The 19,827-nt window shown below is 37.8% G+C and overlaps 1 protein-coding gene across 5 annotated transcripts in view; it reads left to right on the top strand.

The window, feature by feature from the left end:
* Positions 1-19,827, top strand: part of LOC130915895 (serine/threonine-protein kinase BRSK2) — a 358,279-nt gene that overhangs the window by 171,679 nt on the left and 166,773 nt on the right. For all 5 annotated transcript variants that reach the window (XM_057836082.1, XM_057836083.1, XM_057836081.1 and 2 more), the window contains exon 2: positions 14,990-15,084. In XM_057836082.1, the coding sequence (XP_057692065.1) occupies positions 14,990-15,084 (95 nt within the window). The remainder of the gene's footprint in view (positions 1-14,989; positions 15,085-19,827) is intronic.

Here is a 19,827-nt window from a genome sequence, read left to right as displayed (position 1 = left end):
GTTAGTGAGATGGATGCAGAAAGGTATGGCGGGGATTCTGAGATATGCCATTTAAAGAGCTTGTAAGATTAGTACATCATTCATTCGCAGTCCCTTGGCGTCATCATTTCTTGTTTTTCAATATAAAGGGGAAAAAAACGATGTGCCTTGAAGCCATTCCATGCCTCCTTAGCTTGACTTTGGTTAATGTTTTTTTTTTTTTAATTGAATTGGTATTCCCATGTTAATGCCACATTCTGAGTCTTATGAACATTAAAAAAATTCCATTTCTAAGTGCGTTTGTTGCCATAAAAACGGTGGGCAATTCACCTTTTTTCCATGTATTCGCCAAGAGTCCCTTGATATGTGCAGGAGGTTAATTGTAAGGACGGTGTTGCACCAATTTTTTTATTTTAAGCAAACCTGGTAAACAGTTTCAGTATGCGTGCGTCAGTGTGCCTCGAGCACTCCAGTACCAAGTTTCTCTTCCTCCTTTTGAAGCTTTTTTTTTTTTGTTGGTCTATGCCGCGTTTGCCCCTGATTTTTTTTTTCTTTGCCTGGCAGGCACCAGTTTTACAAGTAAATTAACAGGTTAGGCTATCTGCAGCGCATAGGGAAGGGTGTAGACTTAAATGGATCCTGAAGTGTTTTTTTTTTTTTTTTTTTTTTTTTTTTTAAATATTTCTGGAATTTTTGAGAATGTACTCAATGGATGAAGCTCCTTTGCTGTAAAAGGTTTTCTTCAGTAGTTTTCTCTTGCCAGTGTATCGAATATTGTGTTGAATACTGAACAAGCGAACGGATTTGGGTAATTGATTTGTTTGTTACCATTAAACAAATGAAAAGACACAAGGACAGATACAGGCAAGGGTAAAAACACGAGCCGAAACCATATCCGAGCTGTCACAAACAAAAGCTATAATAGAATATAATGGAAAAACTCGCTTTCACCTTCAAATATACAAAACTATCCACTCAGGGTTTGTACTTTGTTTTTAAAGCAGTCAGATCAACATGGGGTTCTTACAAATTTAACCAGGGGTGAAAGTGGCTACAATTTCTTGCCGGAACTCCCTGACATGAATTTTTGTTTTGTTTTGTTTTTCGGGACATGTGGGTCAAATCTCTACTCCTTTTAGAACAGTTACCGTATACCTATCATACATTAACACAAAAAATGGTTTTACACATGCATTAGGCAACCGCATTTCACATACTGTCATAAGGTATACATGAGAAACAGATTTGCATTCAAAATTAGTATTTTTTTCATTGATTTGCAAAATAAGTTAACAAAAACAGCAGTAACCCCAACCTCCATCCCCTAATTTTTATTTTCCCTCATTTCCTCACATCTAAATGCAAAACCTCAATTTTAACTTCTTAAGAACATAGAATGTACATTAAAATTGAAAATAATGTAAACATGTACTTATATTTTTAAAATAAAGATATCTCTAACACAAATTCACAAAAATAAGTACAGAGGACTTACAATATGCACAGTGAAATGGAATATATTTTGAAGATCACGCAAACATTGACTTTTTTAAATTATAAGGAAATAAATAAGTAGCCTAACATAAATGAACAAAAATAAGTCCAAAGTGCACATTGACATGGAAGATGTTCTGAACCTCCTCATCAGAGCAAATTAAAATAAATAAGCCTATTCAACTTTTTCCTTTCTCTTAAAGATCTGATCCATTTTCTGTTGCATTGCCGTTTTTTATCGCATTAATTTAATATGCTTGTTCCTTTTTTTTTTTTTGCTGTTCCAGGGGTAGATGATGGATGGATGGAAAACACATGCATTTCAACCAATCCGAGCTAACTATCCTGATCACATGTCAGCCAATTGAACGGACAACTGAGTCCAGGGTTGTAGGGTGGTTTGCTGTCCATGGGATAAATATATAAAAAATATCAGTGGAAATGAATTACGCTACACAAGCACATTATTATGCTTGTTGTTAACATTTGTGTATGGCGGAAAACAGACAAGACTGAAAAAGCAGTTTCTGCTCTTGAACTCCTCTTTAAAAGAAACTGCTGTATTTTGAGCCAAAACAACTGTTGTGTTTGATAGAACAATATGTCTATATGATGCCATAGCAGATTCATGGCGCATTAAGCCCCCAAACTATTTTTAATTAGTCCGTTTTACCCTGAAAACCCCCGTTTACAGACGTATCGCAACTGCTTTTGTTTCAACCCAGCCATAAAACGAAGGTAATTATATTTATTATTCGAAATGTCTGTCGTTTTTAGCTTTGAATAATTATTTGATTTCTCATATTTCATTAAAAAAAAAAAAAAAAACTGAAAAAATTATTCACTCACATATTTTATACTTTTAAACGAATTATGTCACACTGAAAACAATGGCGTCTGTAAAAAAAGTCAGGAATATCTACCTCATAACTATTGCTTAATTGTATTTTTTTTGTTTTTTTTTTGTTACTGTCGCATTTTCCCCGATATGTTAGATTATAAATAATCGATCCAAACAGAGAAAATTGAAAAAAAATGTTTAAAAGGGTAAATATATGAATAAGAAAATCTCGACCCCTCGATGTGTGCGATTTCTGCATTGCGACCCTTGTTATATGACCATGTTTCACCTATAAAATCCCCAAAAAATCCAGCTGTGGCCATTCACAGCTGTGTCTTGACACTCAGTGATACATGCTGCATGGAGTTTTTGGATCGAAACAAGGTAAGTACGCGATAATCTCTCGTTAAAGTCATGGCTTCTGTAATTCTGCTCTCGCGTGCTCTCACCTCCAGATAGGGTTTTGCTGTTTAATTTTTTTTTTTTCTTTTTTCTTTTTTTTTTTTTTAAATGCCCTCCTGTTCAAAATGTTTCTTCCCACAGACAATTTAGATTTTAAGCTTTCCAATGATGTATCACACATGCATATAGAACAATTTTGAAATTTGGCCAAATTGGGGGTCTCAGAGCGGAACTTCAAGTCACCTGAGTGTTTTCCGCCGTTTCTTCTTGGAGATGATATGCATGTTTGGCAGCCTGGCAGGTTTGTTTTGAAACACAGAGGTTTGACAGTAGCCATCATATTTTTGGGATCAAAGCACCGTTCCGGCCCAGAATCCTTTACTGGAACGACCTTCCGGACCGTTCCTCCCTCCTTCACCCCTTACTTTAAAACAAACATCATGCAGTCTCAGAGCCGAACAACTGCACAAAAACCTCTACTTCACACACAGTAGCAGTAACTTAGCTGGCTGGCATGGGCAACAAAGTGTACTAATAAGTCAGCAGCTGCACAAATCAAAATTAAAAAATATGACAGAATTTGACTGATGAACAAACCGACACAAACAGCACTTTTGTCAAATATGTGGGTATTTTTAAAGTTACTTTGTATTCTGTGGCTAATTGAAATGTTTTATTATGATTATCCTGATTTAAAAAGTTAAGCTACTGACACCTCTCATTCAAAATGGGATCAAAACAAATTCACGACAAAAAAGGAGGCCACAATCAAGGGGATCACGGTCAATTTGTAAAAAAAAAAAAAAAAAAAAAAATTCACGTTGCATGAAAGTCTTTTTTTTTTTGTTTTTTTTTTTGTTTTTGCTTGCACTGTTGACACGCAAATACTGTCGAAGTAGCATATATTTTACATTTTATTTTGAATTCATAAAGGCTATGGGGGAAATGGAAGTGTGTCGAGCCCCCTTTCAAATGATTGACATGACATGATTCAGCGCAGAATCCTGTCATACAGCCAATTTCTGGAAAGGAAAGGACCAAAATTTGGAGTTTCTCAGGACACACACAGAAAAATTGGAAGTACAGGATACCATAATGGGGCGCCTCATTGAAGTTATTCAACTTTAATTCATCAGACATGTTAAAACCACAAGTTAAACTTAAAGCTAGAGCTCTCAAAATATTCTGGTCTAATGGTTAAAATTTACACACATACAGTATCCACTAGTACCCACTATTATTCTCTCACAGATGTTTCATACTAGAGAACTACACTTTCTGTCGGTGCAGTGTTTCAGAAATATGGCATTATCAATCAGTTTTTTTCCCTTGTACATCTGGCAACTTGCTCCTCGTGTGATGTAAGCTAGTGGTCCTGCTACCCTGCACCCACAATGACAAGGAGACTGAACACCTGGCAAGAAAAGCAAGAGGAATCAACCTGCTCAGTCAAATTTAAACACAGCTACTGGGACCCCTCCAAACGGTGAATGGTCTTGTCCTCTGGTATTTTTGGAGGCAAGAGATGAGGAAAACATATGAATGTTGTGCAGGTGGCTCTTAATTCCTGTCCTTTGCCCAGAAGCTTGGAATTCCCACGACCTACTCTGAGGGCTTTCAATCTGGTTGGAGAATGCTGAAGTAATAAGGCCAGTTTGCACATTTTGTTTCCTTTCAAACTCTGATCCCAGGGCAGAGCTGTAGCCCCCATGTCAAGTATTTGGGGTTAGAGCGCAGCAGTGAAAAGCAGCTCACAGATCTGTGTCTAAGGGCATTGAGCTTCTCTGAGCCAGCGCCTCTTGGGGAGAGAACGGTAAGCCAGCATAAGCTACTACCATCTGCCAGCATTGGCTTAGGGTTTCTCAAAGATCAGGATTCAAAGCATGAGAGGTGCAGAAGTGGAGCTAATTCATTTGTCGGGCTCATCTCCATTGCAGTAACTTTCAAATGAAAATGAATCTAATGATCTTAAAATACCATATTTATTTTGTTATTGCTATTGGATGTGTTCATGTCTTTGGTTTTGTTTGTGAAAATCATGTCGTAAACATCTCACAGCGGAAAAAGTGAAAAATTGAATTTTCGACATTGAACTGCTGTGCATAAACTCTTCATGAGATCAATGACTGAGCAAATAAGGCTCACAGTAAGGGTTCTTCTCCACTCCTACCTTGTTGTTCAATAACACGTACTCGAATCCAGTTTCTGAAAGTTGCTAAGGAAAGAGCTTTCACAGACCCACTCGATGACCAAGAAACGTCTCACCGAGGGATTTCCTATTCTTAATTTTCTGAGAAAATTATTTTAAAAAACGCATCTCATTCAAATATAACAGGTTAACCCTTTAAGCGTCATAGCCGCAAAATTGTGACAGGCAACATTGTTGCTAATATGGTGCCTAATGTAGTTATTGCTTGGCAACAAGAAATGGCGGACATTGGAAGTTTTGGAGTTAAGAGACATTGAAACCGCCTCTGAGACAGTGACATTGCTTCTACTATGCAACAGCGTGAGGGGTCATGGTGTTTGTAGCAGGAGTTGTCAAAATACCCCAATGTTGAAAGTGGTTGTAGGACTATAAATTAAAAAAAATATACTGTATATACAGTGGTACCTCGACATATGATCGCTTCGACACACGATCTTTTAGACATCCGACTTAAAATTTGACTCGCAATTGACATGCTCGAAATACGACATGACAGCACCGCTGACAAACGCATGGTGGATTTTCTTGAGAGAAATCAACACAGGTTTCAAAAAGGTTGGTACAGGTGGTGAAGCAAGGAAAAAGGTGCCGCTTACCATTGAAATGATGATGCAAATCAGAGAAAAATGTGAGCGTGGGGTGCGCATCCGTGAACTGGCTCAACAATATATCTCCATGGTCTTCCCCCGACCACCGTTCGCCAGTCTTTATAAGTTAAGGTGACAATTATTATTGTGGTAACATCGCCAAAGAAATCACCAGCTTTGTCAGGTTTTTATAATTTATTTCCCAACTTATCCAACACAAAACGCATGCTCTCCGCCGCAGTTGACTGTGTTCTCAAGAAAACATTGACAGTGAAAGTAAGCTGTCATGCTTACCACTTCTTCTCTGTCATGTCAGCCGCGTGGTGCGTTCAGGTACAGCAAAAAACGTCCGCTACATTAGAACCCGATTCGTTACACTATTACAGGAATTATTATCATTATTATTATTCCGATTTGTATCCATATTTTATTTGTTTTGCTATGTGTAATTGCCATTTATAATAGTACTAGCTGTATTTATTAAGGATTTATTGTAGGTTTTTGGGCTGTGGAATGAATTAATGGTATTATCATGTATTCCTATGGGAAAATTCTGCTCGACATACGACCACTTCGACTTACAAACAAGATCCTGGAACGAATTAACTTCGTATGTAGAGGTACCACTATATATGGGAATAGCTGCAGACGTGCTTGAAGTTGCGGGAGAAAATGCACTGCTCAGAGCAGGAGAGATGGTGGTGTTCATGGTCCTGAAGTAACTTACGATGTGAATTGCTGGGTTTGCATGAAAGATGAAGAGGATTTTCACAAGCGTGGAGTAGGTTTGTGTGTTGTGCCGCACGCTAAAGCACTGCAAAGAAGGCTCCAAACCAGTGTTGGTTTTGACGCCCTTTTAATTTTCGTCTTAGTCTTTTGGGCGATAATACTTAGTCTTAGTCATATATTACTCATTTCAAAATGTGTTTGTCTTTGTTTTGTTTTTGTTGATGAAAACTCAGACTAATTTTGTCTAGATTTAGTCGACGTTTACTCAAAATGTTTCGTGTGTAAAATTCTCAAAATGAAGTTTTAGTCCAGAAATAAATAAAGGTCTCCAACAATTTTGAATTAACTTTGACGGATGAGCACATATTGTAGCGTCTACAAGGACAACGCCAATTTTTGACAATAGACACTAAGCAGGAAAACAGTGCATAATTTTCAATTAATTGAACGACACGAACTGTATGTAAAGAAAAAAAAAATGTCCGAGAGTTTAAGCGGACGCTCGCTGTTAGCATTAGTTTAATGCTAACGCGATCGTGAATGCTTTGCTAACACTACGAGTTACATTTAGTGTGTGATCACACGGTATAGACCTTCAAAGTCTAAAGCAACATTAGCAAATTCTCTCTTGCCAAGATAAGAAAACAAATCTTACTGTGTGTGTTTCAAAACAAGCAAGTGGATACTGGTGAGTTGGGGGGTGGGGGCCAAGATTCAGGCTAACTACACATAAAAATGTTAAACATTGTGAACATATGACGGAAACTAGAACGCGTTTTCGTCTCGTTCACGACTTGTCAGACGAAAACTGGCATTTGTCTCATTATGTTGTCTCCCAAGACACGTTTTTAGCTCGTTATCATCTCGTCATTGGCTTGAAAATATGTTCGTCAACGAAATATTTTCGTTATCGTCATCGTTGACGAAAACAACACTGCTCCAGTCCTCTTTCTCAGATCAATAAACGTTAAACTATTATAATTATTATTATAATTATTTGTAAAAGTTAAGTAATCCAATATGGCCAGCGCCTGGTGAAGTCATAACATAATATTATCAATGATTGGATTTTACTACAGACTCTTCCTTGTTGTACTGGACAGTCAAATGCTGCACAGTTGTGTTGCTCAGTGAGCTGTGGATTCAAGTAGCCCCCCCCCCCCCCCCACTCCCCCCCCCACATTCATCACAGGAACGAGTGCAATGCGATGAGGCTGGGGATCAGTCGAGGGTGGCCTCCCCAGCCCACAAGTCCCAGGCTTGTGCCATTATTCTGACTTTGTGCATGAAGCCAAGAGCTTTTGATGCTATTGATTTGAGAGGAGGGTGAAGGAGAGAAGAGATTGATACACTTGCTGATTTAGTGGCGTTGCAAACCCAGGTCAGCCTCTCTGTGTATTGTTTCCTTTAGTTGTATATAAAGCTATGGAAGCATAGTGCGTGACATTGCTTGTCTGTGTGCATGTGTGTTTGCCGCCAGCTGTGTTTATACCAAACTGAGACATTCAAGCACAACATGAATAAGTGGGTTTTTTTCTCCCCAGAGAGAATTCAGACACCACTACGCCAACACTTTTAACAATACAAGGAAGCCACTTAAACAACAGTGTGCAGCCATGTGTAAATATTTGAGTTTGATTGTTGAATTTCTCAAAATAACCAAATGAAAGAGAAGTAAACAAAAAACACCAAATTAATGTGCATGTAACTGCATTTTCTCTGCCAAAAAGGTGTCAGCAAAATGAGTGTTTGGTAACAAATAAGCTGTGTTGTGTTGAATACTGATAAAATTAAGACTTTTTAATAATTCATGATACATTTTATGTAAGGAGCACTTTTTAAGACACTTTTCAAGAAGAATAAAAACACAATAGCGAAAAATGATAATAAGATGATAAAATAAAACAACCATAAAATTAGAAGTGAAAATCTTGTATCATGTAAAGCATTAATAACAGAACAAGACAATAAAAATCTTAAGAAAAATAAAATCTAATAATATAGATATATATAATATATATCTAAAATAAATATAGATCTAAAATCTATATATTTAAAGCTAACCGGAACAGGTGAGATTTGAGGAGTGATTTGAAAAATACAAAGTCAGAGCAGTTATGAGCGGGCCGGCCTTTTGGTAGTGGAGTAAGGTCACCCTGAGCGTCCGACACTTGAGGCGTCCATGCGGAAACTCCCACAGTTAGTTCTGCACTTGGCACTAGCTTGCGCTAATGATAAATTTCCTTAGGAATTTTTTTTTTAAAACAAAACTGAAAGTGAACCGAACTGAAAATGCAAAACCGAAACGCTTCAGTACATCCAACCGTTGCACCCTTAGTAACAGTGTTACAGTTGCCAACGTCGCGCATTGTCCCGTATTATCATGAAACTCGAAAATAGTGTCATATTTGTCAGACGAACGAATACTGATTTGGTGCTTTACAAGAATATGCAGTGAAATGCATTCCCCGCGTCTCCTGCTATTGGACTAATGAGCTGATGGAACAATATGAAATCCCACTCATCTCATTGGTCGAGGTACTGTCGCTAACTGATGACAACGTAAGAGTGTGGTAGGTAAGAGGTTTGAGTGAAGCGCGTGAAAACGCATGTTCAAAGGATGATCATTTGTTTTCTTTTTCTCTGTGTACCGTATTTTTCGGACTACAAGTAGCACCTGAGTATAAATCGCACCAGCCATAAAATGCCCAACAAAGAGAAAAAATATATATATAAGTCACACCGGAGTATAAGTTGCATTTTGGGGAGAAATTTACTTGATAAAATCCAACACATATAAGATATGTCATCTTGAAAGGCAATTTAATATAAAAATACAATAGAGAACAACATGCTGAATAAGTGTACAGTGCATGAACAATGAAATGCAAATATACTGTCCTCACCAGGACGCTACGGCTCGGTCCTGGCTATACAGCGAGCTAAACTCCCAAATGACGATGCTGGACGTCCGTATAATTTGCTGAATCAATTTCGTCCTCGATACCAAACAGGTTCACATCAACGTAAATAAATGATAATTAGGTGCTATTACAGCAATGACACAAATGGTTAGCATGCATTCGCTAGCATTAGTATATCGTTCAAACAACCACACAACTGGCTGTAAGTGTCTGATCGCGGGTGGAAAACACACAACAACAGAAAAGATGGTACACACAGGCGTTGCCTCTGTAGAGATATTTTACAAGCATAAACCATGAACGTAGGTTCGCAGCCGTCTCTCTCTCTCACTCTCTCACTCACTCCAAAATAACGTGAAATGATATCATAATGTGTTAATATTTGCACAAATAAGTTGCTCCTGAGTATAAGTCCCAGCCAAACTATGAAAAAAAACTGTGACTTATAGTCCGAAAAAAAGGGTACTTTATTTTCACTAATTGTATTATATTTTTGTGTTATGTCAATTTCATTTGCGAAAATGTTATTGCTGAGGAAACTTTGGCCGCACCTAAACTGTTTAAAAAAAAAAAAAAAACGACCAAAAACACACACATGCATACACAACCAGGTTCAGGACCTGTGCATTAAATTATACAGTTTTAAGTTTAACATGATGGATGTTCGTTTTATTATAGTATTTTTTGTCTTAAAAATACATTGCTGATAATTATTGTTTTTTCATGTGCTGCTTATATCACTCATATATGTACCTAATTAATTCGGGTTTGAGAAAGATTACAATATAATTACAATTAAAACAATTACTTTTTACATACAAAAAAAAAAATATTTAAAGGTGACTGTTATCGGGCCAGCCAGCTCGACCAATCAGGTGTCCCCTTTTTTTTTTTTTTTTTTTAAATCAAGGAGTTGGCAACCCTATCGGTGAATAGCATTGTATGTGCTGGTGTCACACCAGCTAGTAAACAATGTTTGGTCACGCTGATGAATCTGCTGATTGTCTTCAGAACTGTGGCGTGGCACGTAAAATCAGCTTGTTTTCAATTAGCGTGGAAAATATTTAACAGAGTTATTTCAAAATACACAATATAATAATAGAAAAAAAAAAACTTATGTGATTTGGGGAAAGCTAAGGATTTCCCCTTTAAGAAAACACACAAATACAGTGTGGAGTGAACTCATTCCAGTTGTTGTTTTTTTTTCAATGATCTTGTTCTTACAGTCACTACCCACAACTTTTTACCATCGGGTCAGACACTGGCGTGACCATTGTATCGAAAGCTTGCCCTTTGTATCTCAGCTCCTTTTTCACCAGACAGACCAATACATAATTCATCCACATAATTTGTGGATACTACTAAAAAGTTTTAGATCTCTCAAATAACCGTTTATTTTTCTGGTTCTTTTTTCGGAAAAAAAGCCCTAAAAAAATGCTTTATGTTAAGCTTACAATCGATCTTTTCTGTTGTGAACTGGGTAATTGTTATTTTACTGTTTTGTTTTGAAATTCAGTAACTATTCATTTTCCAGGATTTAATATTTGATTTCTCTTCTTCTAAAATCTTTTCAAAAAAGATCTTTTTGGGGGAAAAAAATAATGCTAGGCAAATTAACTGCTGAATTCTTGTGTCTATAGATTCCGTTTCAGCCAGGCGAGGGCATGTATGCGCATCCTTCGGCCTGTTTGTGTGCTGGAGCACACGCGTGCTTGTTTTACATTTTCATTTTCCTAGAATTTCCAATACCTTAATGAATTTCTTATGCAGATTTCTATCACTAAAAGAAACATTAGATGTTAGAAGATGGATAGTTTGGCATTAAATCCTGTTTACACCATGCATTTTCAGGAAGATATTTTCTCTTTAATGCATTTAACGTAACTCGTGAGTTTCTTTGCCGACCATTAGCATATGATAATCATTACAGGCCTAATGGTCTTGACTGCTGTTCCATGTCTTGATCAACTGCCTGACTCTCTCATTCGAATCTTTTTTATACCCTCCTTGCCCTCATCTCTTTCCCCATCTTCTCTTCCCCATGCATCTGCATTTCTGCCCATAAAAACCCTTGACTAAAAAGCCAGACAATATTCACACTACCAGAGTTGCCACGGTTACCAGTTCTTTGGAAAAAGTAATTTTGTTAAGTTCAGCCCCTTTTTTACATCACTGAGATTGTTGGGTGACCATTGAGAGAGAGAAAAAAAAAAGACCGAAAACCTGCTAAATTTTGGAACAATCTCCTAAAATCTGTTTCTGTTTAAATATTCGGGGAATCCTTGTGCGCTCGTCATGCAATCAAAGAGTTTCTTTTGGCTCAATCCACTTTGGAACGCAGAGGTTGGTGAAGTAGGCACCGGTGTAGAGAATGTCATCCAAGTAACATTGTACTCCTGGCAATACACTCAAAATTTGATCCATAGCCCGTTGAAACAGAGCAGGAGCAGACGTGATGCCAAAAGGTAATCTGCAATATCTGAAAAGTCCCTTGTGCGTGTTAATTGTCAGCCACTCCCTTGATTTCTTTGTTTACGTGTATCTGGCAGATAAGTTTGGTTGAGGTCAATTTTGCTGAATTTTTGACCCTCGCTCAGACCTGTAAACAAATCATCGATCAAAGGAAGCGGGTACTGCTCCGCACAATGCACAGGGATCAAAGTCACTTTAAAATCTCCACATGTGCGAATTCCGCCATTCTTTTTCGGAACCGGCACAATTAGTGTTGCCCATTCACTGGTGGTGACTGGTTTCAAAACACCACTTTTGACCAACACATCCAGGTCAGCCTCGACTGTCCTGAAGTGCATAAGGCACTGTCTTAGCCTTTATATAAACACAGGTTTGCTTCCTGATTTAATGTGCAATTTCACCGTAATGTCCTTCATGCTGCCCAATTCATTACAAAAAACCTCTTCATTCTTGTTCAGAATTATTTCTAGTTGTGAAGAACTGTCTGACAGCCGCCTAACGTCTTACCAATTTAAACGAAGTGTATTCAACCACAGGCGTCCTATAATGGAATCAAAATTCCCTTTTGTGACATACACCGGTAGTTTGGCAGTTTGCTCATTGCATTGCACAGTAATGTCAGTCATTCCTTTCATGTGCACATTGTGTCCAGTGTACACTTTGAACACAGTGTCTTAATTTCTCTTTGTCATAAGCCGAAATAACATTTGACAAGCGATAAACAAAGAAATTATTAATTAAAAAGTAAAGGGATTGGACAAAATAACGGAAACACCTGACATTTTGGCATCATAATCATTGAACATAATTGTTAGAGAATGGCATGATGAACATTCTAATTCTAAGTTGAGCATCTTGTATGGCCGGCACAATCCCTAGACCTCAACATTCTTCAGCATTTTGGTCAGTTTTAGAGATTGAATTAAGACATCGATTTCCACCGCCATCTTCTCTAAAAGAGTTAAAGGGTATTCTAACTGAAGAATGGAGGAAACTGGAAACTTTTGAATGGTCTGAGCAAATGCAATAAGTTTTTTTCTGATTTTTTATTTATTTATTTATAACTAAAACTTTTGATTGAGAATGTGACATTGTTCAATCTGGTCTCTTACATGTGAATGGATCAGATCGGTGCAGTTTTATTTTTATCTCTTCAATGAAATGTTAAAAACTTAACATATGACGTCATGCTCATGTCCCAGTCTACAGTGGCTAGGTGCATGTCTGAAGTTTTTAGAGATAAACTGGAAATAATAATAATTATTATTAATGGAATAATAATTCCCAATGTTGCACTTCTCATCACCGCTGCAATATCTCCCCAATCTGCCAACGAACGCTTGCCGTTCACTGAAAGGATGCTGAGAAATCACTCGGAGATCAATGAGATCATTGAGCAAATGAAATCTTAAAGTGCTCGTTGAACATTCATTAAGAGGTTGTTTACTTTGTCAGTCATTTTCCATGCCGCTTTTCCTCACGAGGGTCGTGGAGGTGCTGGAGCCTATCCCAGCTAACTACGGGCAGTAGGCAGGGGACACTCTGAAGTGGTTGCCAGCCAATCGCAGGGCACAAGGAGACATACAATCATTCACGCACACACTCATACCTACAGACAATTTAGAGTGTTCAATCAGCCTACCATGCATGTTTTTGGGATGTGGGAGGAAACCGGAGTACCCGGAGGAAACCCCACGCAGGCACGGGGAGAACATGCAAACTCCACACAGGAAGGCCGAAGCCCGGGATTGAACCCTTGATCTCAGAACTGTGAGGCAGACGTGCTAACCACTCAGCCACCGTGCCGCCCTATATAGTTAATAAAGCCTTTATTTACTGCTGGTCAAATGTTGTTATTTCCTCTTACAGTGAAGAAAAATGAGGACCAGTAGTGCAACGCGCTGCAGTCATGTGGTAGTCACGTCATCGACACCTGACCCTACACCTTTCAGTGCAAAGCGACGGCATAAGTACCTTTGCATTTGCACAGAAACATCATTCAGGCTTTCAGGAGATCGTTGCAAGATCGAGACTATTTTTGATCAATAAAAAAATTGAGCAATCTCCTCGCTGTGTAAAAGGGGCCTTTGCAGATGCATGGAGGCTTCTTAGTACTCCAAAACTCCCAACCAACCCGTCTCCAATTGAATGCCCCTGACTTTTTTCAACTCGTGGCATGGCACCTGCCTACCTTGCACGACAGGGTATTTCGTCGATGCGCCCTTGCAGCATAAACAGAATGACTGCGTTGGTCGACAGTTCACTTCTAAGTGTAGTTTGTAAAGAGCTTCAGGTTATGGCAAGACTGAGCTTAAAGAAACAGATGTGACAGGAAATCAAAACACTGCTATTAGCTGGGAGTTGTGGGAGGTGGACTGACTCGGCTAGGCTAGGAGCCGTGACATGAAATGAAAGCAATAATACTCCAGAATCACTACCAGCATCATCATTTGTTGTCAAAGTGAAGTTAATGTTGGACTTACCTTTTACTATTTAAAGCAATAACTCATCATTTGTTTAACAGCTAAGAACTTTACAGTTTGCACACCTGACAAAAATAATCTATAAATTTTACATTAATATTTTAAAACGCATGTATACTGTTAACTTCCAATTGAAAAAAAGAATCACTTACGCTTGGTACAGCGAAGGTTTTTACTGCTGTGTGAGCTATTAATTGTTATCACCACCTATTCTTCTGTTTACCATTAAAAAAAAAAAAAAAAAAAAAAAAAACCTTATTCACTAAATCTGTGTGTGCTGTGCGTTGGCTCCACAGTTCACTTTTAGCTAACACTGCACAACTGCATGCAGCTATTTAGCACATTATAAGAATCAATAACACAAATGGCCCACTCACTTGCTGTTTTTATGATTCAAATAAACCCCAGAGAGCAATTCAAGGAAGTGTCACTACACTTATGAAGTCAACAACTGCATTATAGACTTAAAGTCACAAGGCATTTTACATCAGTGCGGGCTATAAACAACGTTTTCACACATCATCATACATCACATTTAATTCAGCTTATATAGAAGCCCATTAAAATCACAGCAAAAGCCAAGAGTACAGGTACTTTATTTTTATCGTTTAGTCACCCGCTGCTTTGCCCACTGGCTGGCAGTGCATTTGGTACCTGGTGCTGTTTTGGTAGGTTTTTGTGAGCAATCTGAAACAATTTTATAAGGAGTATTACTACGGCTTTGGTTGTTTGAAGGTTACTGCTTCTGATGGTAGTTAGGACAGAAGAAAAATCTTCCTAGTCCTGATGACTCATATTTGTTCTTGTCGACATAGTATTTGTTGTGATCATACTGTTTTGCTCATTGTGGTTTTCTCTTCATTTTGTAGGATTGGTCAAGCTTGGAGTTCACTGTGTAACATGCCAGAAAGTCGCAATTAAGATCGTCAATCGTGAGAAACTCAGCGAGTCAGTACTAATGAAGGTAAGACAACTTATTTACACAACCTCTTCATGAATTTCCAGCTCTCTGTAAATTAGTCCGTGTTTCATTTGTATGTGGTGATAGAAACATGGCTGTGCAACATAAAGAAAAAGGCAGCCCATCACTCTCAACATATGTTTAAGGAAGAATTATTTTTGTTTTTTAAAATAAAGCTGCCTGATATTCTGTCCTATCCTATTCTTTATCTATCTTAACCTGAGAATGTAATATCTGATTTAGTTTTCTTGGTAGTTTGCACATCCAGAAAACTTCTCATTCCTTATAGCACTTAGTTAGGCTCTGCATTACTTCTATATATATATTTGTGTCAACTGCTAGACTGAGGAGGTGATGTGGAGATAAGAAGGAGGTGTCCTCAATTGCAGGACCCCTTGTTCTTCTCGTCTTTGGAGGATAGTTCTTTATAACTGGCTGTGTGTTGCTTGTCACTCTGCAGAATAAATCTGGGATGATCAGACGCCTCTGTCATGCCTCCCCGATGGTTATGCAATCATGCCCTTCTCAATGCTGAGATGATGTGCAAACCTGCTGCTTTTGAGCAGGCACGACAGCAAGTCCTTGGAGCTCAAGGCTAAAACAACGTGTGAAAGTGTGGAAAACACTTTCAATACACCAATGTATCTGTTAGATCAACTCAGTCTGAACCTACCACAAAGGCCCTATTTCATTATTTTGGGAACAGCGTGATTTTTTTTTTCTAATCACGATTCAGATAGAGTTGAGAGGAATGTCTGCGAAACAGACAGCTAGCCCATTTAAATATGACATAGTGGGTTTGTGTTTTTCAATTATGGGTTTACTGTGATCTTATCCCCCTTGATATTCGTGAAGCTTGTCCTATAAGAACTTTATGGTTTGTTTATAGAAGTCATTAGTGAGTTGATTGTGCTTTGTGGAGAATAATGTGATGATCTGTATTGTTTTTTCAATTTTACTGTTGAGTTTAAGTGTGTAAAGAGCTTTGGGGTTCCACTCATAAGAAGTAATTGTTTTGTAGAGGGTCTTGGGTTTGTTTTTACAAGAAAAAGAGATTTGATGTTGTTAATTTGTCACCAAGCAGATGATAATATAATGGCAATAAATGCCAGTTGGTGTCGCTCTATGGAAAACTTTTCACAACTTTCCCAGGGAACACGGTAATCTAGATAAAATATTTATAACCTGCATGAAAATTTTTTGCTCAGGATTGGACATTACTAAGACCAAACAGAATGGGTGAACGGGGCTACATTTCTTACGAACATGAACCTAATTAATTAACATGGAAAATCAGGGGTGCTCATTAATCGACCAGTCGATCGCAATGCGAGTGAGGGTAGATGGTGGTAAAAAAAATTTTTTTTTAATTATGTACGTAGTTAATTATGATTATGTTGTGTGTTTGTTGTGTTGTGTTGTGTGAGCGACATATGAGGTTATGCAGCACCAGTATATCCCTAAGCAGCTTCTTGCTCAAGATTTTCTGGGTCTGTAGTTTCCATCAGAGTTCCCTACATTTCTCACAGTTTAATTAACATTAACAGTAGAAAAGTCAAACAGAAGGACACTACTCAAAGCAGCTTCCTACTCGAGTTTTGCAGGTTAGCAAGTTCACACTGTTTAATGTTATGTGAACTCTGATGCAGGTCCGACTTTAAGTAGCAAAATTAGTGGCGCATATCCCACCTCCACAACATTGGCCTCTTTTTAAATTACATACAGTGGCTGCTGCTGGCGGAAAAAATACTTCTAATATCCCTCCTCTTTGAGGGGGGCAGAGGAGGCGGCATGTTGTTGACATGAATTTCTGTCGGGGCTGTATGAGTGTGAGCGTGCATGCGTGTGTCTGAGGTGGGTCAAATCATCAGCCATAAAACATGCGTTTGAGGGGAGAGGGATGGCACATTCAATAAGAGAAAAGAGGTAAATGTAAGTTTGAACTTAATGAAAATAATTCACATAATAATGGTAGGGTCAATTCTATCCTGACAACATATGGGAAGAAAATATAAATTATATAACTGTATAACTGAACTCATTATATGATAAATATAAGACTGCTTAAAGGTTGGTGAGGACAATTTGAGCATCCTGAGAAGTTGGTAGTGTTATGTCCCTACCGTCCCTATGCAAGCGCACGCCCTTGAATTGTAATATATCATGCTCAATTTTGGTCATTTGCTGATTGAATGTCCAATTGTGTTACGGCACTCTGACGTATGCTGACATTGAATAAAAATGCCATGGTATTGTTTTAAAATCTTAGCTCCAACATATTTTATTTTGAAATTATAGCGCATTAAAAAACATTTCTGCAAAAAAACTAAACTCCTTAAGAACTAAATTGATTTGTATGGACTCTGTATAACATTAGCAAAACCTGTAACCTGTACACTAAGATAATGGGACAAAACAGTCATAAATTTATCATATAAGAGTTACCATATTTTATTATGAAGGACACTTCTCTAAGCAGCTTCCTACTCGAGTTTTGCAGGTTAGCAAAACACATTATTGTGTGTTCTTATTTCTGTGAAGTGAACACCACTGAACGGTGTGTTTTTCTGATTTTGATTGCTCAAAAAACATAAAACCCCCAAACATCTTTTGCTTTTTCAAGACTGTTCAAATATGTTTGGTATGTATTATTATAGCGAATATGCATAATTCAGGTTTTATCCGAAAACCCTTTGTTTGTCAGCACTGCCGCTGAGCATTCCTGTCGACTGCCTCTCAAGATTGTCATTTTGCACAATTGGCCTTAGTTTTGATGGAATACTGAGCTAAAGCTACAGAGGACAACAATATACTGACGGCACAAAATTATCTTTAACAGGACACTCGCCGAGGTCGCACTGTAATTGTTTGCTTAAGAAATTGAAAGTAGGTTGCAGACTTGCTTACACTACAGAATCTGCAAATGGAAAATAAATTCCTTCATTTGCATCTAGTCTGCGGCAAAATCCCTCACTTTCGCAATGAAATGCCTTTGCTACGCTGATGGCTGTATTTGATAAGCAGTCAGCATTAATAATCCCCTTGGTTTAACAACGTCTCCCCAGTTTACACTCAGCTCTCATGCTGACATCTTTTAATTATTGTTTTCTTTGCTTCACGATGGTCCTGACACTTGACATTTCCAAATGGTGGGCTGCATATTATCACGTAGCACAGGAAGGCATATAACTCACCACCACCACATATAGTTTTCCCATTTAACTGTTTGATTGTTAATGTTCGGGCAATATTTGTAGGCATTCTTGCACATTTTTTGTGTATATGGAAATGACTTTACTCTGGTGTAGCATAGCTTAGTAATAAACTACAGTGAGTTGTTATTCATATGCAAATTTGGACACTGTGTTTTATTCATTTTATATTAGTGTTTTCATTGGGAAAGTATATCAAGAACATGTTAATTTATTTTTCTAAACCTTATCTTGGTAGCGTTTGCATGTTCTCTTTGTACTAAGCCAGATCTGTTCGCATGGGACAGAGCTAGAGAGTTTTTAACCCTGAAAAACAACCCACTACAGTGGTGGAAAGGGCAGCACGACTGGAGATTTTTTTTTCACGAAATGCAGTCTACTTAAACATTAAACATGTGGATTAGTTGATCTTCCTCAAGAAAAAATCTGCCCTTCTAAAAAGATATGGACAGTGATGAGGAATAAAAAAATGTGGAAGCACAGGCATAAGTGAAAGACTGCTGTGTATAAGGTTAAAGTAATGATTATTGACCTGTCCGTCTAAAATGCCATGTTTTTATTTCCCCAATTATACCAGTGGTAAAGCATAATTTATTATTTATTTATAATAACATTGCAGGTTTAATTCTTTTTTTTCTAGAGCTGCTGCATATAATTAAAATTTTTTGTTTGTAAGATGTTTACGTTGAAAGTTTGCACTTAAATTACTTACCTCTTGTGTTCGAAACACCAGGAAATGCAGGAATTGAATTACTGCACTTTATTGTTGTCTGTCCCTGGAGTTTTATTTTATTATCAATCCCATCCAACAAAATGACGGTCATATAGTAAGCCTTTTTTTTTCCATAAAAAAATAAAACATAACATTGGAATTTTGTTGTTTAATTTTGCTATTAGAAATGTGGTCTTTTTTTATATGTTTAAAACACTGTACGAACACACACAACAAATGTTTATTATCGTATCGTTTCACTCTGTATCGAACCGTATCGTTCTTAAACTGTATCGAATCGTATCGAATCGCTCGGCCTTAAAAATGTATCGTTTTTTAATCGAATCGTAACCTGTGTATCTAGATACATATCGAATCGGCTTCATGCCAGAGATTCCCAACCCTACTTTGTACCCTGTGATTGGTTGGCAACCCGTTCGTCGTGTACTCCACATCGTGGACATAGTACGAGTGTTGCCAATTTGGCGAGTTTCTCGCTGAATCTGGCGACTTTCCAAGGCCTCTTGGCGACTTTTTTCCAAAAGTGACCAGCAACAAATCTAGCGACAAGTTACAATCCTTTTTTTTTGTTTTGTTTTATATTGTATTTCTATATTTCAGGTAAGGTTCATTTGTATTTTTTTTTTTTTAAACTCATTATTTGCTTCTCTTACGATGTTATTCCTCTCTCCGACAGTGTCCATTCACAATTACATGCAAATTGCCAATTATGCAAATTAGGTTATGTCGTCATCGAGCAACTTCCAGCGACTTTTAGGACAGCCATTAGCTACTTTCCTTACTGGGGAGTTGGCAACACTG

This window comes from Corythoichthys intestinalis, chromosome 5, assembly GCF_030265065.1.
Source record: "Corythoichthys intestinalis isolate RoL2023-P3 chromosome 5, ASM3026506v1, whole genome shotgun sequence".
NCBI classification, from domain to species: Eukaryota; Metazoa; Chordata; class Actinopteri; order Syngnathiformes; family Syngnathidae; genus Corythoichthys; species Corythoichthys intestinalis.
This window is presented reverse-complemented; position numbering and strand designations above follow the sequence as displayed.